Raw genomic sequence first — 27167 nt, forward strand, 5'->3', positions numbered from 1 at the left:
CGAAAAGTATCAAGTTTACGAGCAAAAATATGAAAATGGTCCAGCTGCGTAAGTCCATCACGAGATGTGTTTTACTAAAAAAACAGGCATTGGAAAAATGCTGTATTTCGGATAAATTATGCCAAAATTGCATTTTCATTTCTTTTCTTGTCTATATGTTCATTTCACTTTACAAAGAAAATGCACACGACCTAAATTGAAGGTAACAAAATTTCCTTCAATTTAGGTCGTGTGCATTTTCTTTGTAAAGTTGACAGAAATGAAGATATAGACAAGAAAAGGAATGAAAATGCAATTTTGGCATAATTTATCCGAAATACAGCATTTTTCCAATGCCAGTTTTTTTAGTAAAACACATCTCGTGATGGACTTACGCAGCTGGACCATTTTCATATGTATATGAACTAATAAAAATAGGTTGAAACTAATTTTTAAAAAATTGTTACCCATACGTTATTGCACTATAACTGTAATTTTTAATAAAAATGTATATTTGCCTTTATTTTTAAACACCTATAACTCATAAACGATTTATCGTAGGAGGGTCGGCCACGGCTCATTTTAAAGATAATTTAATTGTCTTTAATTAATGTATATGTTATTATAGCCTACAGTCAACCGGAAGAGAGCAATTTTGCAAAATACCTTTCAAAATTCAAATTTTGCAACTTTCTTGCGTTTATCTCATACACTCATTACCAAAATGAATTTAAATATACATATAAAGTTTTAAAATTTTATTCCCTATTACATTTATAATACATGCTATATGCGTACAATCAGTTCTTTTTGAGTTATAATCGACTTTTTCACACGAAAATTGTAGTTTTAGCCACTAACAGCGCACTTAAAAAATTTTTAAATATTGGTATCTCCGCAAATATCGATCGCACAGGAATAAAAAGAAACGCAATTTATTTGCAATTTAGTGCTCTACAACTTTTATTTAAACGATTTTGCGATTCAAATGGCCATTTCCGAAATATTAACGAAAAATGCACGACGCGTGAGCGCGTTTTCGTCGCAAAATGACCCATATTTTAAAAAATTCTATCTCGGCTTCTATTAGTCGTACGGAGTTCTATGAAAAACCAAATTGTGCGGAATTTTATGAGCTACAATTTTGATATTCATGTTTTTGCTCGTAAACGTGATATTTTTCGAATTATTTACGAAAAACCGGTTTTTTGGATCTTTTTGTCACTGTGAGTTTTCCGTAGCTTCCACGCATAGGGACTTTTGATATGTCAAAAAGCACCCCAAAACACACCTCTCCACGAAATTGCAGCATTTGTTCAATTATTTCTCCAAAAAAATTTCATTTTACTGGGCTATTAATTTAGTAAGCTACAATGTATTACCTGTAGGTTGCAAACTAAACGACGAATTATTGGACGGATTTTTACGCATCGTAAGAAATAAATCTCATTTTGAAACACAAAGTGTGCTATATTTAGAATATCCTCATTTAATTGAAGCAAGTCATAGCGACAAAAGCTTACAAATTATTGGAGGAAATTGTAGTGATCACTGGCGATGTATATTTTTTGACGGCATCAAGCTTCGAGTGTATGACAGTTTACCCGGTTGTACATACGATAAATTGGCGTCTAAAGAAAAAAATTACATTCATCGTCGTTATCCACAAATAAGTGCAAATGATATAATATTTGCAAAGGTTCAAGTACAACCTGATGGCACATGTTGTGGAATTTATGCTGCAGCTTTCGCCACAATTGTAGCATTAGAAGGAAATCCTTGTAACGAGAAATATTCCAATTGTGTGGAATACGAATGAGGCAACATTTTCTTAATATTATAGCAGAAAATGAACTGTCGCCTTTTCCTAAATGGTAATCCAATGAATCATTGGAAAAAGATGCTTCAATATTATTGATTTCTTTGTACTTGGAGAGATGAAAATAATACATACATTATGGTTGCGTTCTCACGGGAATGGGCGATGGAAGGGCTCATTCTATATATAAAATATTTTAACAAATTGGAAAGACGAAAATATAATGGTTGCGTCTTACGAGAATGGGCGATGGATGGGGCTCATTCTATATATAAAATATTCTATAAATATATTTTATATTATATATGTTATATATAAAGCCAGGGGCGATCTAACGTGTAGTGGCATTATACGTTTCTTTTTACACATTGACGTTCCATATGTATACATATGTCAAATGATATACATTCATATTCCGTTGTATTTCTTTGTTCGACCAATATTATTGCCATGCAAAGCCATGTGCGGGAGGAATCGTCATGCAAAATGTGTGCAATAAATATTTAATTATTTAAGAATTATATGTAAATAACATTGTACATCTAATGTTATATACTTATTTTTATCTCTATACAATAAATACAAATAAATTGTTAAACTTTTTCTTTAATTTTATAAATGTTTAGTATTATATATATTTGTGAAATAAATATTTTATCATATTTGATATCTCTTAGACACTTTGCACACGTCTACTTCATCTTGTAGTTTTATTATATCATGGTTTTGCATATGACAAACATGCAATAAACATGGAACTAAATATGCTACAATGTTTAATTTGAGAAATATATATGTATATATAATACTATATATATCTAATATCATATACTTTTTTCATTTTTATCTGTATGTAATAAGTGCAAATAAATTGTTTATTATTTATAATACATATTAGGTGTTGAGTATATAATTATCTCTATTTTGTATTTTATACCATAATGTATGTGAAAAAATTTATAAATACGTGTATTTACAATAGAAATAAATATATGTATTTATATAATATATATATATTGAATGCTATTATAAAAATACATTTTAAAATTTCATTCATTATGGTATAAAATACAAAAAAAGCATAATTTTATATTCAATATCTAATTGTATTTCTAATAGACAATTTATTTTCATTTATATTACATACAGATAAAAATAAGAAAAGTGTATGACATTAGATATGTGTTATATATACATATATTTCTCAAAAAATATTGTAACATATTTAGTTCCTACTTATTGCATATTTTGCATATGCAAAGCCATGATATAATGAAGCCACGTACAAGATAAAGTAGACGTGGGTAAAGTGCTAAGAGATATCAAGTATGATAAAATATTTATTTTACAAATATATATATATATATATATAATACTATAAAAGAAAAAGTTTAACAATTCATTTATATTTATTATATAGATATAAAAAAAGTATGACATTAGATGTTTATATTACATACACATATTTCTCAAATTTAATTTGTTTACACACATTTTGTATATGCCTATTAGTCCTCTACATTATGTTCAGCCTTGTGACGATATTTTGGTTGAGATAAAAAGTCGTTTCTTTATAACAATTGGAAACGACACATGTACAAAGATTACGCATCAGTGTGTACTATTACCACACAACAAATATCTCTTCGCGAGCAAACGAAAGAGACGATAATAGAAGCGAGCGAGACAATAATAGGAACGAGCGAAACAGTAATAGGAGTGAGCGAGAGGGGCATAGCAGCTGGCAGAGAGAACTCGAGGCTCAAGCCTTTCCTTTCACGCTGCTATTCTTCTCTCGCTCGCTCCTATTACTGTCTCGCTCGCTCCTATTACTGTCTCCCTCGTTCCTATTGCGGTCTTGCTCGCTCCTATTACTGTCTCGCTCGCTCCTATTACTGTCTCGCTCGCTCCTATTGCGTCTCGCTCGCTCCTATTGCTATCTCGCTCGCTCCTATTGCTGTCTCGCTCACTGTCATGCCGACTGCGTCGGTAATACTTTTTTAGTTCTTTCAAGGCGGCGCTCAAAACCGCGTATGAGTTCGGCCAACGCTTCGGTATCCCCTTAAATCAAGAAAGATATGTTAGTCTATTCAAAAACTTTTAACTTACCTATGATAGCGGTCACTGCTTTGGGACAGAGGTATGGTTTAATCGAGGATTTGTTTGCATATGCTAATTTTCCTTTACCTCTAGGTTATCATTCCTGATAAGGAGCATATAGATAAGGCTTCAGGAGTAAAAACTCCATCTAACAGTCTGCGGCCAGCAATTGTAGCAGACGTAGCATTTTCTGCTTGAATATATTTTTCTTGTAAACAATATATTGATTTGGCATCATTCAAAGCAATTCCCTAAAAGTAAAAATACTACACTTGAGTATTTCGCAATAATAAAATAAACAGCAGTTACACAGTAAAAGTTTATATATGCATATTCCCATATAGACAAATGTCAACATATTACTTGTATAATAACAAAATTTTTAAATTCAAAATGCTTGCATAAATATTGAAAGATGCGCCCTCATATAATCAACATATATTATTAGCAAGTGAAAAATATCTTTTGATGTTGCGACAATATGCTGTTTATTATGCCAGAAATAGAACGCAATTAATCCGGTTATACCAATAAGAAGTGAATATATATTGACTAAAATTATAATAAATAGATATTAAGATTCCTCTGCTGATGAGTATAATGCCGCCGGCATTGTAAATCATAATAAATAGATATATATATATATTATATTAAAGTTGCGGAGCTGTGGTTATATCGTTGAATCATAGCATCAAGAGGTTAAAAATCTAACAATATATTTACATATATATATATATATACACAAAAGTATTTCTATTGCTTCACAGTCAATAGATTCAACATGGTCATGATAAGTATATCCGCAGAAATCTTAATATAATATATCCATTTAATTATAGTTTACAATACCGTGAGGTGGCGAGTATACTCATCAGCAGAGGGACCTTAAAATAATATTGCATATCAAAATACTTATATAGGTATATATTTATTAAAATATAAATACGTAACTATTACAAATTTAAGAATATATGAATTATAGTGTACATTATAAAATGTACGTGTTATTTTTTCAAAATTTTATTAATATATTGTTATTATAAATTATATTTTATTATTATTATTATTATAAGTTATTATTTTACCGATATTATGTGCTTGATAATGTCTCATCAGGAAATTCTGGATCCCAAAATCCTTTTAAGAAAAAAAAAGATTACATTGTATATTTTATATAATCAATTTATATATCAGAAATGATGAAAAACATATTAAATATACCTTCTGGCGTACGCGGTCTCTCGTACTTGTGCCGATGCCGCGAGCACTGATTTTTTCGCATTTGCAAGTTGTCTTTTGGTAGTAATAAAGCCTTATAATACTAAAAATTACATATAAAAATTAATACTTTCATAAAGAAAATGTTTTTTGCATGTATTTTATTGTAATATTAATATATTACTTTTTCACATTCCCAGCAATCCCAACCATTCAACTTTGCTCTGTCAGTTTTGCATCACATGTTAAACTTTGGAACTTTTTTTTTCTCTTTTGCAATCTGTAAATAATATATACACACATATATATATATATATATATATATATAAGAGAAATTTACATTATTAATAAGTATTAAATAATATTTACACATCATGCTTAGCCAGCAATGTTTTCTTCGTAGGTGATTTGTTTTCTATATCAAAGCTGAATGGTTGGGATTGCTGGAAATGTGAATAAAAAGTAATATATTAATATTAAAAATGCATGCAAAAAGAAAATTCTTTTTTTTTTATAAAAAAGTATAGTAGTAATGGGGCAGGTATCGCCCGTCAAAACAAACTCCCACCACCGCGCTCTCGGGCACCGCGGGGGGTGTCTGGTGTTTTCCCCCACCATCACCGGGACTGACAGAAAAAAAATGGTAGTTGGAGGGGGAAGGGTTCGTGCTCAGGTAAGAAAAATTTTCTGGTTTTTTCGGGACTTGAACCTGGGTTCTTCGTATTGCTGATCCTGGTCCTGGTGTGTTGAGCTAAATAAGAACTTACTAGAGTAAAGGTTAGATAAGGCATTTATGTTACGTAGTGGGGCAGGTATGGCTCTTGGTCCGATATCGGTTACGGTGCTGGTGAAGGGAGTAAAAAGCTCTTTGACGTTCTGCAAGCGGGGCAGGTATGGCTCTTGGGGCGATAACGGTTACGGAGACAGTGGTGGGACGGAAAAGTGCGTTCTGCACGTGGGGCAGATATGGCCCGTCAAAACAAATGACGTCACATGGTAGTTGACCATGTATAACGTCATGCCTGTGAAAATGAAAAAAAAGATAATAACACAGGAACGTGCAGGTTCTGTCAAACGCGATGGTATGACGCAACGAAAGAAATAGTATTATCAGTGTCTTATATTACGATGAGTGCCTATTGTTGAAAGAAGTTGCGAAACATCCTCTTTCAACAATAAAAGTAACGGAACTACTTATATGTAAAATGGGAAAGAGGAGTGGGTAAAAGAAATCGACAATAGATTTAAATGTACAAATATGTAACGTTTATATTTAAAATTTTTTACAAAATCAAAATTATTCAAGAAGTTTTTACAAAATGAATAATTAAAGAAAATATTCCTGGGATAATGATTATAATTTTCATTTTGTTACTATCATATGTACAATTTGATTGAGGTAAAGCGAGATTATTTCTAAAAATGTTATTTCAAAATATATATCGAGAAATGATAAATCTTTTAGCTGAATGCGAACGTTACGTTCTATTTCCTTGCTATTACTATTGATCAGAAGTTTTATAATACTGCTATTAATGTTACTATTGATAGGAAGATTTATCTCTATTTCGTTCATTAGATATCGCGCACATTCGTTGACACTGTTGGAAATTAAATTTAGTTGATTCAAACGAGCGTTTACACATCCAACTATATTTTCCAGTCCCAGAAAGATTGCTCTCTGCATTACTATCGCAACGCTGTAAGTTTTCCGTTTTTTCGGTGTAGGCCCGTTTGCGTTCGTATCCTCGATGTTTTCGGAAGGAAGATCTTCTTGCACGTTTTCGCGATACGCTACTAGCACAGCTCTAGCACCATATGCGGTAGTAAAATTTATAATTATTTTGTCGATGATAATCGTACTCTGTTTAATTTTATCACCGTTTAAGTACAAAGACATCTGTTCCATGTTTTCTTGAAATTTCTGCCACGATTCCATATCGAAACAAATTCCTTCAGCGAGATGATAATTTAACAATCGGTAGAAAATCCAATTCCTCTCCATCCGACGCCATAAGGCCCACATGAATTTTCTTCGTATAGGATGAATTCAGGCCATATGTTATAGATAACAACATACGTTGCAGTTCGATTTTTCCCACGAAATTGCATTCTGACTGAATACAAGGATTTCTTGAAATTTGAAATTTCCTTACGATTGTCCATGATAGCTGCTTCTGCGTAAAAAATCGAAGTTCGAATAATCACGCACAGAATACAAACGAAAACAACGAACTTTTACAGTTGAACTTGCTAGTTCGGATGGCAGGAAACGACTGAACTTAATTTTCCCGAATACTTAAATTAGAAAGATGAAATAGAAATGCGGTGGGGAAAATGCGCGCGCAGAATAATAAAAAATTATATGTGTATGGAATTTTAAATCAATTTAAAAAATAGATTATAAAAATGTACGTTACTCTCCATAGCTTGCCTGTGTCGCGTCTAAAGTTCAGAGAATAATATTTTTATAACGTAGTTTTACAAAAATCGTGAAAAATATAATAAAAGAAAATTTTTCATATATATATATATATATATATATATATATATATATAAATAAATAAAATTTAGAGAAAGAAATTCTAAAGAGTGCCAAGAAAAAACAAAACCTTGCGTCACATATAAAAGTTATAAAAAAAAAAAAGATATTTATTTATTGCTTGTTGGTTTTTCCAAAATTTTTTCACGACATATTTCTTATAACGTGCCTCCGAGAAAATAAAGAAAATAAAGATTACTTCGCGTAACAAAAAAAAAAAGGAATAAGTGTTTATTGCTTGTTGGTTTTTCCGAAATTTTTTTCATGACATATTTCTTATAACGTGCCGCCGAGAAAATAAAGCAAATAATAAAGATTACTTTGCGTAACAAAAAGAAAGGAATAAGCGTTTATTGCTTGTTGGTTTTTCTGAAATTTTTTTCACGATATATTTCTTATAAATAGTCGGCGAGAAAATAAAGAAAATAATAAAGATTACCGAAATTTTTTCACGACATATTTCTTATAACGAGGCGCCGCGGAAATAAAGAAAATAATAAAGATCACGTAACAAAAAAGGAATATTCGTTTATTATCGTACGTAACAAAAAAAGAAATGTAAACGTAGGAAATAGATTATTTCCAAAACTTTCTTTGAACTTACCGTTAATCCATCATAAAAGAAGAAAATATAATAATAAAACATTCTTTCGAAAGTTTTGCATTGTATTGTCCTATTGCATTTTGTTTAACAATCCGACCAATACAAAATCAAAGAATTTTCCTCTCTTCCTAAAGAGCCGTTTTCTTTAAAATGTATAAATATGGTTCTCCGTATTGGAAAAAGTACATTTTAAGTTCCGAATTTGAATTTTATCCATCACGCGAGTTATAGTGCAAATAATTAATTATCATGTCAAATCTTAAAAACGTTGTAGAAATTTGCCTTTCACTGGCACAGAGTTTATGCGGCCAGAAATTTGACAAATTGTTATCGGGATTAACAAGCGACGACGAAAAAAATTATAGTGTCTTCGGAAAGTTCGTTGGTAAGTGTCCTAGCGTGGTGCTCGCGGTATTATTCCGCCTAGGACATTTTTGCAATTTTCGCGAACTTTTGAATATCGCCGGAGAAGTTATCGAATCGCGAATCTGTTTTGGTGAGGAAGAGAGCGATGCTGGTGGGCACATAGAATTTCTTCGGCTGCATTTTCATCGATTTCTCCAGAATTTGAATAGTAAGTTTTTATTTTTACTTTTATCAGGTTTAAAATTATAAAATATGTTATTTAAATCAAACAATTTTTAGACTCAACGCGTCCGATCGCGATCGCGAGAGTCGAAGGAAATCGTCTCCCTCGAATAAACGAAGATCGAACCGGAAGATTAAGTTTACGCAGGAGACGACAAGCAGACACGTCGCCAGAGGCGGGACCTTCACGTAAGTTTTAACACATATTTTATAGCGTTGATGAAAAATAAAATATTATTTTTCAAATTTTAAAATACCGTACATTTCAGGACGGGCACGCATAGTGTGTGTTAACTCCAGAACCTCCTGTTATCGATTTAACGGAGGGGGACACAGAGAATGACACAGAGGAACCGCTTTCCGGAGAAGTTAGCTCGATTGACGAAGTGGTCATATTCTCCCAGATTGCAAGTAAGTAAAAAATATTACATCGAATAAAAAAAATAGCGCGAAAGATTTTTTAAACAAGAGAAATAATACAATATTTTTTAGATTACATCGCAGCAAACGAAGAAGTACGGAATGAAGACCTGATGGAGGGAAATGAAGAGGCAGAAATAGAATCGGGTGAAATGACTGAGGAAGAAGAAGAAGAAGAAGAAGAAGAAATGAGAGAAGAGGAAGAAGGAATGAGAGAAGTGGAAGAAGAAGTGGAAGACGAGGAGGAGGAAGAAGAAGAAGAAAATGATATAAATGACGTGTCGATGATAGAAGAAGGTAATAACTTAACACATTCTTTAGTTCTTCTCTTACGTTTAAATTTTATTTTAATTGAAAAAATTTTACTAGGAAACTTTTACTCAACAACTATCATCTCCGACATTTCATACACGTCGGTATACGATCCCTAAAGATATACCGACGTAACAGAAGATTGAAGGGAGAAGATTAAAACGAGTAAGTTAGCTTAACATAAATAATAACGTAACAATTTTACATTATTAACAAAATTTAAACGTAAGAGAGAAATATTTTACGAAATATTTCATCAAAATAATTTAATTGTTCTTATTTTTCACAGTACAGATCGGGGATGGAAGAAGCGGCGAAATACAACCTCAACAAGATCAACATCAACAAGTACGCGTAGGAGAAGAAGAAAATCACTCGCATGCAGATGAGGAAACACTTGACGCTGTTGAAAACGAGCCCGATAGAAGAGAAGAGGAGGGTGTATATACTGGCGATCAGATAGAAAATAATTTTAGAAGTATTGTATTATTATCGGAAAACGTGCGCCAATTTAGAAATTTCGGTATAGAGGGACGCGAAATTAGTTTTCGTATCCGACCCGTACCCGAGGGGGCTAATGTATATAACTGGCTAGAGAACGCGTTTTGGGAACTTCACACGTACGTAACGCGTTCGTGCGTACCGGGTGATTACGTCGGGATGACTTTTGATTCTGGAAATTTTACGCGTGGACCCGCAGGTATATCGTTTCGACCATTTCGCGACTTGACTTACGAGAATATTTGGAATCTTGTAAGTTCGTTAGCGCAAAGTTGCGACGGTCATGATATAGTTCTAGCGTTTAATATCCGCGTTTCTAAAGTTACTCCTCCTCAGGGAAGCGGACGTAACGCACTTACATGGGATATTATTGTTAAGCGTCCGATTTTAACGATTTCCAATTCGGACAATTTATGTTTCCCTCGTGCGCTTGTATCCGCTCAAATTTTTAACGAGCGTGGAAATTTGCGCACGGGAGAGTTACATGAAAAATGGAACACAGTGAGACGACAAAACTCTGTGTTACAACGCGACTTAGCGTTGCAAATTACGAGGAATGCGGGTGTCACGATTCCTGAGGAAGGAAGCGGAATTCCTGAAATCGAACGCTTTCAACAATATCTCGCCGGGGATAATATTGCTATAGTGATATATAATATCGTTACTTTTGGTCGGGGCGGTAAACCGTTGTACAACGGGGTTGAATTCTTAGCCTCTCTACAGCGAGAGACAAGAACGTGCTTAAATATATTATTTCATCCGGACATAAAGCATTTCGACGTAATTTTAAATTTAAGGGCCGCCGCGGGTGGGCGAGGATACTGCGTTCCGTGTAATTTAAGTTATCGCTCCGATAAGGGGGAGCATCGATGCTCTAACAAATGTCCGCGATGTAACGCGATGCCGCCGTGCGAGCAAACAGATACGCCACATATTAGGTGCGATAATTGTGGACGGGGATTTTTTAATCGTGAGTGCTTGGAGCGTCACCGCGCGCGGAAATCATACGATGGAAAATCGCAAAAAAGCGTTTGCGAAATTGTACGATTTTGTAACGATTGCGGCCGGTTAATTCAAAGAAATAAACAACACGAATGCGACATGGCTTATTGTACCGTGTGTCATTCTTTACAATCGCTGAACCACTTTTGTTATATGTTACCTATTTGGCGCGGCGATAATTCCAATCTTTATTGTACAGAATTTATCGAAGAGAACGGGGAGCAACAACAACGGAGGAACGGCGGCGAAAATAATTGTATACCCGCACGTAAAAAAAGCCGCATAGCATTCGTGTTTTACGACTTTGAGACGAGGCAAGACGAAACGCTCCAAGGTACCACGAATGTAAAAATTCACGTGCCTACGCTCTGCGTCGCTCATCAAATTTGTGAGTTATGCGCGGAAATAAATGAAACCTCGGTGCGATGTCGTTGGTGCGGGATTCGGGAATATATATTTCATCGTAATCCCATACAGGAATTTGTAGATTTTGTAACGCGTCCGACAAAATATTTTAAACAAATAATTTGTATCGCACATAACGCTAAATCGTTTGATGCTCAATTTATTTTACATCATATCGTGGAAAACCGTATCTCGTTAGAGCCGCAAGTAATTTTAAATGGAACGAAAATAGTTGTATTAACGGTGGAACGTACAAAATTTATCGATAGTGTTAATTATATGCCGATGCGTTTATCCGAATTACCCAAGGCTTTCGATCTGACGGATATTTCGAATAAAGGTATTTTTCCTCACTTATTTAATACTATCGATAATCAATCTTATGTCGGTCCACTGCCCAATGTACAATATTATTCACCTGATTCTATGCAGGTGAAAGAACGCGAAAAATTTTTGGCATGGCACTCGGAGATGACGCGTGCGAATTACGTGTTTGATTTTCAACGCGAAATATTGGATTACTGCCGTAATGACATAGATATTCTTAGACAAGCGTGCATGGCTTTTAGAAAGATCTTTTTACAGCGCGGGGATGTGTGTCCATTCGAGGAATGTACAACTATTGCTTCTACGTGCATGAGAGTATTCAGAAAAACTTTTTGCGCGAAAGAGAGATAGGTGTTATTCCTGCGGGTGGTTACAAACGTGTAAATATTCAGTCGCGCAAAGCTCTACAGTAGTTAGTGTGGAAGGAGCGTGAGCTCGGTCATCGCATTTTCCACGCAGGGCGAAGCAGGTAATATCGTTTACCCGATGGCACGCTTGTCGATGGGTACTACGAGTCTGCGGAAAACGGGGTAACGCAATATTACGTGTTACAATTTCACGGATGTTTCTGGCATGGTTGTCCGAGATGTTTTCGAGTCAATCGCGATAAACCGCTTTCGTCAGATCATACAGATATAATCGATTTACGTTATGAGCATACCGTCGCAACGACATCGCGTCTTCGAACACGGGGATACAGGGTGATAGAGAAATGGGAGTGCGACTTTAATCGCGATATAAATGAAAATGTTGAGATGCGTGAATATTTACAACGTCATCAAATGTTAGACAACGAACCGCGATCCTCGACACTCCTTCTACGGAGGGCGCACGGAAAATATTGTGACGCGCTACGAGATTACGGGAACGGAGAAGATACGTTACGTTGATGTATGTTCACTGTACCCGTATGTGTTGAAAACCGGTGCTTTTCCGATCGGGCATCCAACGGTATACGTAGGCGAGGAATGCGCGGAATTAATCGGAATATCGCCGGGATATAATTTCGACTCGGTCGAAGGAATCGTTCGTTGCAGAGTACTCCCTCCCCGCAATCTTTTTCACTCTGTATTACCCTATCGCGTGCAGGGTAAATTATTATTCGCATTGTGTCGTGCTTGTTGCGAAACATTTTCTCAATCCGTGTGCGCTCATGAACCTTTCGAACGCGAATTCGAAGGTACATGGATATCGTGCGAATTAAAGAAAGCTATTGAGAAAGGTTATTTTGTGACAGAGGTTAGTGAGATTTGGCAGTATAATGTCACTCGTTATAATCACACCACGCGCCAGGGAGGTCTATTCGCCGGATATATAAACACATTTTTACAATTAAAGCAGGAGGCTAATGGTTGGCCGAGCGAATGCACAGATGACGATGCTAAAGAGCGATATCTTCGTGAGTACGAGGAAACAGAAGGTATTGCTCTTGAGAAAAATAACATCGTACACAACCCCGGTTTACGTTCGGTCGCGAAACTAGCGTTAAATTCTTTTTGGGGAAAGTTTGGTCAACGCGAAAACTTGCCACATACTGACATCGTTAAAACGCAGCAGAAATTAATGAGCCTACTCACTAGCCCGCAACACGAAATAACCGATATATTGCCCGTAAACGACGAGGTAATATATGTTTCGTCACAAATGCGACAAGAAGCAATCGTACCTTCGCCCCTTACTAATGTAGTAATAGCAGCTTACACAAAGGCACAAGCAAGATTAAAATTATACGGATATTTAGAAAAATTAGAAAACCGCGTTTTATATTATGATACCGATTCATGTATATACGTGAGTACCGGCGATCCTCAGGAATACGAACCGCGTACGGGTAATTTTTTAGGCGATATGACGGATGAACTCGCAAACTACGACGAGGGTAGCTACATAGAGTCGTTCGTATCCGGTGGACCGAAATTTTACGCGTATGTGGTTCGTACACCCGATGGACTCACTCGCGAAGTTTGTAAAGTAAAGGGTATAACTCTGAATTTTGAAAACTCGCGCTTAGTTAATTTTATTAGCATTAGAGAATTATTATTACAAAGAGAAAGAGAGGAACAGGCAGAGGAACAAGTAGAAGAAACAACCCCTGAATCGAGGATAAATCTTCGGTTTAAAGCCATTTGGCGCACAGTGTTTCATGATATAATTACGCGTGATGAAACAAAAAGATGTGCTATTAAAACGAAGATTTATAAAAACAAAACGATATTCTCTACCGTACGGGTATTTATCAGAAACTTGATAGATATTAGCATACTTTCCTGTTCACTCCTCTAACTTTGTGTGTAAAAATATAGAATTGCGCACGTTTTCCGCCCACCCTGCGTAAAATATAAATATTGTCAAAATGTAAAGTTTTGTAAAATAAAATTTTAGTTTTAAATATAGCTGTAATTTTTTTTATAATAAAATGTAAATCTTAGTTTAGTTGGAAAATGTAAATATTGCTAATAAGAAAAATGCTATGTAAATGCATATATAAAAATAAAAAATTTATTTTTAATAAAAATACTGCTCCTATTTCCTCCCAACTTTTTATATTTTTTAGTTTTATTAATTTAGTTTTTAAGTGGTATATTTTTTATTTAGTAAAACAATAATTTTTTAAAAATAGCGCGTACGCTCAATCCCTTGTTATCACGAGCATATATATGCTGATGAGAGCATTTTTACTAAAGTTACAGCTTATCACCGCGCCATTACGCTCAGCGAGATATTCGCTAACGCGAGCACGCGACCGCCGCGGGTGGAGGGCTCCGAAGCGCGGATAAGCTTATTCCTCTGCATTCCAACATTTAACATTAAAAATTTATTGCGCATGCGCATTTTTAACAAGCTTATTATTATTATTATTTGTAAGGGTGACGATAAACTTATTTCATTTATAAATTTGTGTATAAATGCGCAATCGCTCATTTTGCAAAATGGATGTACGCTGGAAACATCCTTGGACGTCGATTGTCTGCGGACCTACGGGATGCGGAAAAACGATTTTCGTGGAAACTTTCCTTCGAAGTTTATCAATCATGTCGGATGTACGATTCGAGAGAATTTTATTTTATTACGCCGAGTGGCAAGATGCGTATCAGCGCTTACAACACGCTGTGAGTGAAAGAGAAGTAGAAGAGAAAAGCGCGCGAAGAAGCGGATACTTTAGCGGTAATAATACTTTGAGAAACGCGAAAAAAAAATAATCGAATTTCGAGAGGGATTGCCGCGCCCGGAAGAATATTCCAACGATCCGCTTTCTCCGAAATTGGTAATAATTGACGATCTTATGAGAGAATCATCGTGCGACGCTATCGTGGATCTGTTTACGAAAGGAAGCCATCATAAGAATCTCAGTGTTAGTCTTATCTCGCAAAATCTGTTCCATCAGGGGCGTGGACAGCGTGACATATCTCTCAACGCGAATTATATAGTTGTTTTCAAAAATCCGCGTAATCGTGCCCAAATTCGTCATTTAGCACGTCAAGTATATCCCGACGACCCAAAGTTTATGGAAGAAGCATATTACGACGCAACCTCGAGACCGCATGGGTATTTATTGCTTGATTTGAAACAATCCACTCCAGACGAATATCGATTTCGGGCGTGTATCTTTCCCAACGATTCGCTGCATTACGTCTACGTACCTCGTAGATCGAGCAATAGAGGAGGGAGTATATAAAAGGAAGGTGATTACATACGCATCTTGCCAGTCGCACTATTACATCGTAATGGTAAAAGAGAATAAATATCTTTCGTCACCGGCGTCGCGGAATTCGTCGGACGGAGCAATAAAAACTGCTAGACGATCAATCGGCGAGCGAAACGCATGTCTTTTGAAAACTTTGTGCTATCTGAAAAAAAATCAAAGAGTGTCTTTCTTACGCACTGCAGATAATAAACTAATAAAGTGCATACAAGAGTGCGCTTATAATACGCTCAAAGGAAACGTACCGCTTGGAAGTAACGAAAAAAGACGATTAGCCAAGCATAAAACCATCCTACGACGCGTCGCGACAAAACGAGGTAATTGGAGAGGCAGAAGAAAGCTACTGGTACAACGGGGAGGATTCTTACCCTATCTTATTGCTCCTTTACTCGAGGTTATATTATCACGGATTATCGGGAAATGAAAAATTATACAACTTTTTATATCAGCTTTTTTTTCAGAATAAAAAGTAAAGCATTAACGATTCCGATATTTGAATAATGGAAAGAGCTAAAAAAATGGTTTTAATTTCTACGGAAAATCTCGAGAGAATGCAGCGCATGCAACATCAACATCATCCGGAAATAGCACCTAGCGCATCATTGTCGGATAATTCGATAAAACAAAATCTGGAAAATGTTAACGAAAATAATAATACGGTGCAGACGCCTGGAACTACTTTATCGCGACTCGATACTGAGATGTGCCATATTCTTAATCTCGCGACTCCCCGCGACGAGGGGGAAAGATGGAAAATGTATAAGGAAGTACTTCAACGTTATCTTCACTTTGTTCGAGTTGCGAGAAAACGTTTACGCAAAGATAATGGCGAGGTAGATGAAAAGCAGAACGAAGACATGAAAGATTTGTATGATGACGATAACGATGAACTTTCGGAAACGCAAACTTTAATTAGCAGTGACGGTAACATTAACGATAGTAATGCTAGTAGCAGTTTCGGAAAAAAACGCGCTCAATCGGTGGAAATGATAAAACAAATAGTCGTCTCCGTGCCGAAATCTTATCGCGACAAAGCACGCGCTCTATTGAAATATTTGGTAGACACTCCGGAGTCTAAGATTAGCTAGGATAGACGCGGAGTTGTGACTATAGACGGTATAGTCGTAACGGGATCGAATATTTCGGATCTCATAAACGACGCGATACGGGAAAGAAAAACCGTAAAAGCAACCGGAAGAATTCAGTTTGCTCGATTACTGCATGATATAAACACGGCCTTCCAATCTCATAGGTAATCGCGATTTGTTACGAGTTCATCGTATTAAAAATCTGTTACCTCGCGGGAGCTCCACTCCGAAGAAAACTCTGCGCTCAAAATCATACACTCGTAAATTAAACGAGTCCGACGCAGACACGATATTTGTATCCGCCGGCGAAGACAGCGCCGATGAAACATTAACACACGATAACGAAGATTCTCCGTCGAAAGGGAAAAAACGTTTACTCGATTGGATGAGACTCTAATGTCGGAATTCGAAAAACTGTATTACGACCCCTCGCACTACACAGGGTATTCCGCGGTGGACAATTTAACGCGAGCCGTTAAACCGAATTTTAGTCCCAACAATGTTCTCGACTGGCTTAAATCGCAAGACGCGTACACGCTGCATCGACCGGTACGACGAAAATTTCCGCGTTTACATTATAACGTGACAAATATCGACGATTTGTGGGAAGCTGATTTGATTGATCTCCGTAATCTCAAGAGCTATAATGACGGTTATTCCTATTTACTCGTAGTAATCGATGTGCTTAGTAAATTTGTATGGGTTGACAAAACCTTTACGTGACAAAACAGGTATCTGTGTAATACGAGCTTTTGAGCGTATATTCTCGAGAAGCAATGGTCATCTACCGGTTTGCCTACAGACCGACAAAGGTAAAGAATTTATAGCGCGTCCTGTACAAAAATTTTTAAAAGAAAAAGACATTCGCTTTCGCGTAACTCGCAATCCTGATATTAAAGCAGCTATAGTGGAGCGTTTTAATAGAACACTCAAGGAACGTATGTGGCGTTATTTTACGCATAAAAATACACGACATTACATAAATGTTTTGCAGGATATCGTTCACGCTTATAATCACACGCGTCATTCCAGTATCAAAATGCAACCTGCGGTCGTTACGCGGGAAAATGCCCGCATTGCGCGCGAAAATATAACTCTTTGTTGGAAAAACGAGAAATGCGAAAAACAAAAGGCTAAATATCGCGTTGGCGAACTCGTGCGGATTAGTAGAGCAAAAGTCACCTTCAAGAAAGGATACGAGGCAAAGTGGAGCGAGGAGATATTTCGAATTCATCGGGTTCTTGATTGGCGAAAATCGCGAGTGTACGAACTAAGTGACTTAGCCGGCGAGGTCATAGACGGTATTTTTTACGAGCAAGAATTAGCCCTAGTTGAGAAAAATTTACAGGAGGAAGAATTTATCGTCGATCGCGTGATAAAGAGCAGAGGACGTGGTGATAATAAACAGCTGTTAGTTAGCTGGCGTGGTTATCCTAGCAAGTTTGATAGTTGGATTCCCGCTTCAAGTTTAACAAATCTTTGAGATAAGGGAGGACCAATTTCTACTGGTTCTTCCGAGCAATAGCAGTATGCGTTATTTTCCGGACAATACTACCTCGTCATTTATTACGGAATTACCTCAATCGATACAGTTACACGGCGAATGGGAAGTCGCGTTCAGCGAAATTCAATTTCCCAATACTTTTTTTCATATACAACGCGATGAGAATATACTCACATTCGCCGATGTTGACATTCAAGGTAACGAGGAAAAAGATTTTGTGATAATTTCGAGGAAAGACGAAATACGGGCTGGCATTTATAAAAATATGGACGAACTTCTCAACGCGATTAATACGACGTGTAAAGAAGTCGGTTCGCATTTTCGTCTGGATTGACGGGGGTTATCCGCCGGTAGTATAGAGTTTTACCTTGAGTGTGATGAAAATAAATGTAAACTAAATCATTATGTAAACTTTTCCGATAAACTTCTACGAATACTCGGTTTAGGAGATGCACTTTATAATGCTCCTAAGCGGGAAGGACGATACTACACTATGCTTACGACGTATAATCCTGATTTAAAAAAAAATCTACATCAATTTTTGTTAAACTCGGTTTTGAAAAGGGACGCTTTGGATTCTTTAGTTACGAACCCTGTAGTTTGGCTCGCGGTATTCCCGATAAACTATTCGTTTATTGTGATATTTGCGAACCTTACATAACAGGCGATGTGCAGTCTCCTCTTCTCCGAATAGTGTCGGTCGAGGGGCATGGTCACGATTACGAGTACGGAACGAATCAAGTGAAACATTTCTCTTCTCTGCATTATATCCCGTTACGACGAACAAATTTCAGTAGGATTGAAATCGATATAAGAGATCAGTTCAGAAAAAAAATAGCACTCGAATCCGGAACATCGACTGTGACGTTACACTTTAGACGAACCCGTTAGTATTGCGAACGTCGGCGTCATAGGAAAAAAGATAAAAATTAAGTTCTCAAATGCAACATGACAGACTACTACAAGTATTACAATTTACAAAGCGGCAGAGGTGGTGGAATTCCGAGAGTTTTCGTCGGCGCACCTTATCAACGCGGTCATGAAATCGGAAGTTTTCTAGGAGGATTATTTAGACGTATACTACCTTATCTAAGTAGAGGAGCGCGTGCAGTAGGGAAAGAAGCTTTACAAGCAGGTGTTAATATAATCGGTGATATTGAAAATAATATACCGCTAAAGGTGTCGGCCGAAAACCGTTTTAAAGAATCGCGCGAAAATCTCAAGAGAAAAGCTAAAGAAAAAATAAGTAGTCTGATGAAAGGCTCGGGATATAAGACAGATGCGAAAATGCACGCAGCTCAGTTTCCTTTCGCCGGGCTTAACGCGCGTATCGTTAAATCTGCGGTAACGTCGTCACGTAAACGTCGGCGATCAAATAAGAAAAGATTACCGAAAAAAACCAAAGCGCAGAATAAAACATTAAAAAGCAAGGGGAGAAAGAAAAATCGCAAGTCAAAAAAAAGACATAACTCCTCCGCGAAACATCGTAAAACTTCTAGAAAGCGCACCGTATCCGACATATTTTCTTAAACGATACTACGCTAAACACAGTAGACAACGAAAATATCGGTAAAAGATATTGATAAAAATTTACGGTAAATAATCATGTCTTTTCTTCATACGCATTCGAGCGAGTGTTTAAAAAGTGAACTCGATCTTTTTTCTTTACCACCCACGCAGACTAGCATCGAAAGTTCACAATGGATCTATTACAAACCCGTCAGTTCGCTCTCGGACGACTCACCGATAGAATTCGTCATCCCAGGCCATGGAGAAGAATATTTAGATCTCACACATACCATGCTGAGTCTTCGAGTGCGCGTGGAAACCAACGACGACCTCGCGCCGCGAACGGGAGATACCGCCGCTGCCACAGAGGTCAAAGTAGGTCCCGTAAATCATTTACTCCACTCCATCCTCAATCAGATCGACGTGTATTTCAATCAAAAGCTCGTGTCGCCTCCGAACAACGCTTACGCGTACCGCGCGTACATCGAGGCGTTGTTAAATTACTCTTCACCCGCAAAAACTACCCATTTAACCTCGAGTCTGTGGGACACGGATACACCCGGATACATGGACGATCTATTGGAATCAAAAGGCAACGCCGCGCTCGTGAGACGAGCTCGATACATTCACGGAGAACGAGCGCTAGATCTTATAGGACATCTTCATTGCGACGTTTTCAATCAAAACAAATTTTTAATTAACGGCGTAGAAGTACGCTTACGACTCGTACGCTCGAAAGATTCATTTTGTCTCATGGAAAGTAACAGTTTATCGAAAATTCATATATTGGATGCCAGCTTACTTGTGAGAAGAGCGAAAATAAGCGCCGGGGTGTTACTCGCACACGCTAGAATGTTGAGTAAAGTTACTGCCAAGTAACTACTATCCACTTACGAGAATCGAGGTTAAAACTTTTACGATTCATAGCGGGGTAATGGCGGAATCAATAGATAATGCAATATTATCAACTACCGAGGTCAACTACCGAAACGAATAATAGTCGGTTTCGTCAATAATAAAGCATTTAATGGTGATAGAAAATTAAATCCGTTTAATTTTAAAAATTGGGGTATAAATTTCTTCTCGATGTATGTCGATGGTATGCAAATTCCCAGTAGGCCGTTACAGCCGGTTTTCTCGGTTGAAGAACCGCTTTATGTTGAAGCTTATCAAACGCTTTTTTCGGGGACAGGTATCCATTTTGTGAATGAAGGAAATTCTATAAGCAGAGAGGATTATTTCAAGGGATATACATTATTTGCTTTTGACCTTACACCCGATTTGTCCGCTAATTGTGCCGGCCATTGGAATCTTGTGAAACATGGAAGTTTGCGATTAGAAGTGTGATTCGAGAGAGCTCTCGTCGAGACCATTAACTGTATTGTTTACGCAGAGTTCGATAATGTGATAGAAATCGACGCGTCGCGTCAAGTCATCGTCGATTTTTCCGGCTAGTTTATGCACGATTTATGCCTCGTAGTGTAATACTCGGTTAAAAATTCCCCCTCCAATTTCAAATAAAATATCGATATCGCCGTGTTTTCCAAAAACGTGTATTGTAACAAAAGAAGATTTAGTTTCATTCGAGACGTGAACGCGAGCGTTTCGTGAAGAGGTTATACTTTGTCATTGCAAGCACATAAATTTTCACAATATGGACATAGTCATCGACATACAAGGCTTCCGTGATGTCAACGATAAATTTATCCCAAAGGAAGTCGCTATTGTCTCGATTGACGCCCCAATCGTCGATCATTGGATTATGATGCCTCCACATCCATTTGGAGAATTATCCGCAAAAGCAAGACGAGAAAACAATTGGCTCTCGCAAAATTATCACGGTATCGAGTGGTTCGACGGTGAAACTAATCTGAAATATTTTATTTCACATTTGCGCGAAATTACAAGACGTGTGTGTTACATTTACGTTAGAGGCAATGAAAAGGCAAGCTACTTGCGGAATATACTTTCCAGAGATATAAATAACTTGGAAGATATCTCTCCGCCATTTAAAAACCTATCATCAAAAGAAGAAGACGGACGATATTGCTCTCACCACGGATTGTGGAATTTTGGAATCTTCTGTTGCGCATTACACAATGCTTATAAACTAAAATACTGGTTAGTCACACAAAATAATTGTGATATCGACGTTACGTTTAGTACTCAAGTTAGTTGTAGTACTGAGAAAGATTGTGAAATATACTCCGAGAACACGGACGACGAAATCGCCGAGGAAATCGAAAGCAAAGATTATGTTTTTTGTGACATGAATGAAAATATTAAATCGAGTAATGAAATAGAGAAACAAAACTTGCAAAAAATCGAACATCTAATTGAAAAAGAAGAAGAAGAGGGATTCGTGAAATTGACGAAATCAAAGACGTTGCTGGATGAAAACAAGTTCAAAATTACTAACATTACTACGCAAACCGACATTGAAAACCTGAAAGCCGATATTGATAAAATCGCATTATCAAAAGAGGTAAAAACCGACGTTATTCAAATAATACCGCACGTTCGTTCGCCTTTGTTGGAAAAAAATGAACTCTCGCGAAATTTTGCAAGCACTCCATCATCTCGATGCCAGACATGTGGGAGTGTATTCTGCCGACAGAGTTCCGAGGGTGTGGACGAGGTCGACGGCCATCGTTGTTAACACCGACAACCATACTCGACCTGGAGAACATTGGGTCGCTTTCTTCCTCGATAAATACGGTACAGGCACTTACTTCGATAGCTACGGATTACCCCCTTTGTATTCCGGATTTTTACTCCGACTGCGGCGAAATTCCACCATCCACCATTGGAACACCCAGCAATTACAAGGAATTTTTTCTCAAACTTGCGGGCAATACTGCTGCGTATTTTTATATTATATGTGTGCCGGTTACGATCTTAATCAGTTTCTTACTCTTTTTACCGAAGATTGCGAACGTAACGATCGCTTGATTGTACGATTATTTAATAAAATTTTCTTTCACGAAAAACGTATTAAACATACCGACAAACATACATGTAACGCTTAAACATGTAAACCTTTGTGTAATAAAATATAAAAAAATTGTACTATTACTTAATAAAAATTTATTATTACCTTAATTATATGTAATAAGAATCTTGATTTTTTGTAGTAAAAATCTGCATCAATAAATGTGAGCAATTTTATGTTTAATCATCTATTTCTTTCACCCGCTCCTCTTTCCCATTTTACATATAAGTAGTTCCGTTACTTTTATTGTTGAAAGAGGATGTTCCGCAACCTCTTTCAACAATAGGCGCTCATCGTAATATAAGACACCGATAATACTATTTCTTTCGTTGCGTCATACCATCGCGTTTGACAGAACCTGCACGTTCCTGTGTTATTATCTTTTTTTTCATTTTCACAGGCATGACGTTATACATGGTCAACTACCATGTGACGTCATTTGTTTTGACGGACCATACCTGCCCCATGTGCAGAACGCACTTTTCCGTCCCACCACCGTCTCTGTAACCGTTATCGCCCCAAGAGCCATACCTGCCCCGCTTGCAGAACATCAAAGCGCTTTTTACTCCCTTCACCAGCACCGTAACCGATATCGGACAAAGAGCCATATCTGCCCCACTACGTAACATAAATGCCTTATCTAACCTTTACTCTAGTAAGTTCTTATTTAGCTCAACACACCAGAACCAGGATCAGCAATACGAAGGACCCAGGTTCAAGTCCCGAGAAAACCAGAAAATTTTTCCAAAAAATAAATTTTTCTTACCTGAGCACGAACCCTTCCCCCTCCAACCACCACTTTTTTTTCTGTCAGTCCTGGTGGTGGTGGGGGAAAACACCAAACACCCCCCGCGGTGCCCGTGGGCGCGGTGGTGGGGGTTTGTTTTGACGGGTCATACCTGCCCCATTACTACTAAGTATTAATTTTTATATATAATTTTTAGTATTACAAAGCTCTGTTACTGTCGAAAAACAAATTGCAAAAGCGAAAAAATTAATGCTCGCGGCATTGATACAAGTTTGAGAGACCGCATACACCAAAAAATATATTTAATGTATTTTTCATCATTTCTGATATATATAAAATACATAATGTAATTTTTTTTTTCCTGTATCAAGTTGAAATCATTTTTATTTGTTGGCCCAGATGGGTAAGTAAAAGAAGTTTTCATCAAAGACATTACTCTTTTCACTAATATTTTGTGCCTTAAATTATCTATTTATCGATTAATCTTTTTTAATTTCAACTTTATTTTCACTACATACACATTTTTACGCCCATATACCATTACGCATAATGATGCGTCATAACATAAGCCAACTATAACACTATCATTAATAAAAAAAACAGTAAAATAACAGCAGCATGCCAGCATTTTGTGTATATGTAACTTAATAACATAATTCCTACACTTAAATTATTATTAAATTATAAATTATTAATTTTAAATTATTTGTATTATTTATGCTGTTCAAATTGTATATCATAAATTATGCATAAAATGTTAAGCATGCTATGTTCAACACGTCTGTTTATTTGAGCATTGTCATGAAAAATATAAAACAGTACGTTACACAATATGAAACTGTACTTACCAATGCAGGATCTTTGACAAGAAACATATCTCCGCTGAACATATTATTCAAGCTAGAAATTTTTATTTTAGGAAAGATATTTTTTACACAATCAGAGTTAAGAATCTGCGTATTAGTATTTGTATTATTGTTAGAAAGTTTTAATTGAGATTTATCAATGGGTTCTGACTCAAAAGATTGAGACATTTTAATCTCAATTTTAGCTCCAGATATTTGAGCCGATTCTAGGTGTTTCCTTTGAAATTCAGATCTCGATATCTTAGACTCATTATCACTCTCAGTCCGAGCAATTATTTCGTTCCCAAATCTAGAGTTGTGTTGCATGAGAGCAGCTTTTGGCTCAAAGGAAACTAATTTTTCTAGAGTTTGAATATTAAATTTAGCAGCTAATTGAGCAGCCAACTGCAAAACATAAATATTACTTTAAAATTTAAATGAATAAAAATTGAAGAAAATAAATTTTATGTTTTTAATTTACATACTTTGCGAAGTTTCTTAGATTCTGAAATTTTATTCTAATTTTCCTTCTTATTATATTCATTACTACTTGATTCGTCAGTGACAGCATTGTCATTATTTTCTTTATTACTGTCATCTTCTGTGTTCTAAAATAAGTATGATATATAATAGACAAAATAAAACATGTTAAATATTGAAAAGTCAGCAAAACCAGCATTTTAAAAATTTCTCACTTTTTTTATTGGAAATTAAAAAAAATAAACTTACAGAGCTTTCAGAAGTCTTTATGTCAGAAGGAGAAGAATTCAGTTGAATAGTACGTTCTCCTTGATCAACCTTTGTTGGATCATTCTCATTATCAAAAATATTACTTATGTCTTCTTTCTTGGATAAATCGGTTGAGATCAAGTTTTTTTTTTTTTTTTTTTTTTTTATCATATATATATTTAATAATTCCTTTTCTACGGCATCATTAGCCGCTGTGCGGGCAGATTCTTTCATATCCTAATGTAGAAACGAAAAGATATTTATATAAATAACATATTCGTATAAAAAAATTTAAACAAAATGGATATAGAAGTTGAAAATGAAGCAGACTTACTTTCATTTTCTTAGATTTAAATTCTTGCGTTGATTTTGAGCTTTTCCTTTTGTTAATTTCAAGAAACTTTTCTCTGCATTTTATTTTTGATTGTCGTGGTTCATTTAATGCTTGAGAAACAGTCTCCTTTTTTTTCTCTTTTTTCTTTTCTTCAGAGTTAAACTTTAGTGATTTTTCCACACAATCCTCATAAGTATCTAAAGTAAAATAATTGTATAAGTTTTAAAATATACATAATATAGATTTAAATTTATAAAATAAATTTATAATTTATATATAGAGACTTATAATATATACAGATAAGTTTTATATTGAAATTTACTGCAATTTAATATTATGAAGTGACTTAACATACAATGTAATAAAAAAATTGACACTCGTATCTTAGACACAAGATTTACAAGATATATACAAAATTATAATAATTATTTGAATATTCTATAAATATTTACTAAAACATTGTATAAACATTTTTATAATTATCTTAGATATCAAACACAAAATCATAAAGATATCATAAATATATCTCCAACAAATATTTAAAAAATATTTACAAATATTATTACAAAAATATTAATTTTTTTGCTTTATTATAAATATTATATAAAATTTTAATATATTTTAATAATATGCTGAATACAGTTTTTATAAAATACGTATAAAATATTTATATATCAGAAAATAATCATAAATATTTATCATAATCAATATTATTATCAAATATTAAATATTGTGCGTTGTCTTATCTGAGATGTATATCATTTGGGACATAGACTGCGCAACAATGATTTGTTCTGTGACTTCTCCCAATGGTCAATATATACATATTTAACCGGCTGTTTGGCCTAAGTATTTTAAGTAAATATTATTGACATCTCTTTACATTCTTCTTACCCCGCGGGAGGAGTCACGGAACAAATCATGTTGCACACCGTACATGTTCAAGGAGAATAATATTATTATAATGTCCACGCATTTCAGTAAACGGTCAAAAGAATAGTTTTGAAAACAATAATATATAAGTAAGTCTATAATTAAAGTAATAGTAAAGTGAAACTTTTTGATGAAGTATTTATACATGTGCCTTAACATAAATTCTATGACACATATATCTTTAAAAAACAAGCAACCTAATCTTTATAATGTAATAAATTTTTATCTTTATATATAATTAAATACTTAAAAAGGCACATAATTTAAGAGACCGATATTAAAACAGAAAAAAGTTGTAGAATAAGAAAATACAAAAATGACTACGTAACAAGAAAGTTACATGCAACGTATTTTGTTCTGGTAAGATGGTAATTAACATAAAATATACGTACCGCCTATGTGGCGAATAATCCCTTCATGTTTCTTCCTACACCAGAAAAATGTAACAACATCACCAATTTTGACGTGATCGTCATAAATCAGTGTGGTGCACGGTAGAGAAAGATCCTTCCTTCTTTTCATATATCACAAAAAACGATTTATCATTTACACTTAAGGGGATACCGAAGCGTCGGCCGAACTCATACGCGGTTTTGAGCGCCGCCTTGAAAGAACTAAAAAAGTATTACCGACACAGTCGGTAGAGAGTGAGCGAGACAGCAATAGGAGCGAGCGAGATAGCAATAGGAGCGAGCGAGTCAGTAATAGAAGCGAGCGAGACAGTAATAGGAGCGAGCAGACTGCAATAGGAGCGAGCGAGAGAGGAATAGCAGCGTGCAAGCAAAGGCTCGAGCCTCGAGTTTTCTCTGCCAGCTGCTATGCCCCTCTCGCTCGCTCCTATTATTGTCTCGCTCGCTCTTATTACTGTCTTGTTCGCTCTTATTACTGTCTCCCTCGTTTCTATTATTGTCTCGCTCGCTTCCATTATCGTCTCTTTCGTTCGCTCGCGAAGAGATATTTATTGT

The 27167-nt window shown here is 35.8% G+C and overlaps 2 protein-coding genes and 1 pseudogene across 4 annotated transcripts; 1 reads left to right on the forward strand and 2 right to left on the reverse strand.

Moving 5' to 3' along the window:
* Window positions 1-3912: 3912 nt before the first annotated feature.
* LOC140673151 (uncharacterized) lies at window positions 3913-26753 on the reverse strand. Its single transcript, XM_072905854.1, has 6 exons — window positions 26595-26753; window positions 25270-25466; window positions 24936-25172; window positions 24692-24814; window positions 24210-24611; window positions 3913-4149 (listed from the first exon to the last, which is right to left on the reverse strand). The coding sequence occupies exons 1-4, from the start codon at window positions 26722-26724 to the stop codon at window positions 24725-24727; spliced, it is 654 nt and encodes a 217-aa protein (XP_072761955.1). The 5' UTR covers window positions 26725-26753; the 3' UTR covers window positions 3913-4149; window positions 24210-24611; window positions 24692-24724.
* LOC140673511 (uncharacterized) lies at window positions 6480-7194 on the reverse strand (annotated as a pseudogene).
* On the forward strand, window positions 7434-20435 carry LOC140673150 (uncharacterized). Of its 3 annotated transcripts, XM_072905852.1 has the most exons (6): window positions 7434-8836; window positions 8908-9039; window positions 9120-9261; window positions 9343-9567; window positions 9640-9747; window positions 9872-20435. In XM_072905852.1, the coding sequence occupies exon 6, from the start codon at window positions 10243-10245 to the stop codon at window positions 12166-12168; it is 1926 nt and encodes a 641-aa protein (XP_072761953.1). In that variant the 5' UTR covers window positions 7434-8836; window positions 8908-9039; window positions 9120-9261; window positions 9343-9567; window positions 9640-9747; window positions 9872-10242; the 3' UTR covers window positions 12169-20435. The 3 variants fall into 3 exon arrangements, with proteins under 3 accessions (XP_072761953.1, XP_072761952.1, XP_072761954.1); XM_072905851.1 differs by having other exon boundaries at window positions 7434-9039; XM_072905853.1 differs by having other exon boundaries at window positions 7434-9039; window positions 9872-10379.
* Window positions 26754-27167: the final 414 nt, after the last annotated feature.

This window comes from Anoplolepis gracilipes, chromosome 14 (assembly GCF_047496725.1).
Source record: "Anoplolepis gracilipes chromosome 14, ASM4749672v1, whole genome shotgun sequence".
NCBI lineage: Eukaryota > Metazoa > Arthropoda > Insecta > Hymenoptera > Formicidae > Anoplolepis > Anoplolepis gracilipes.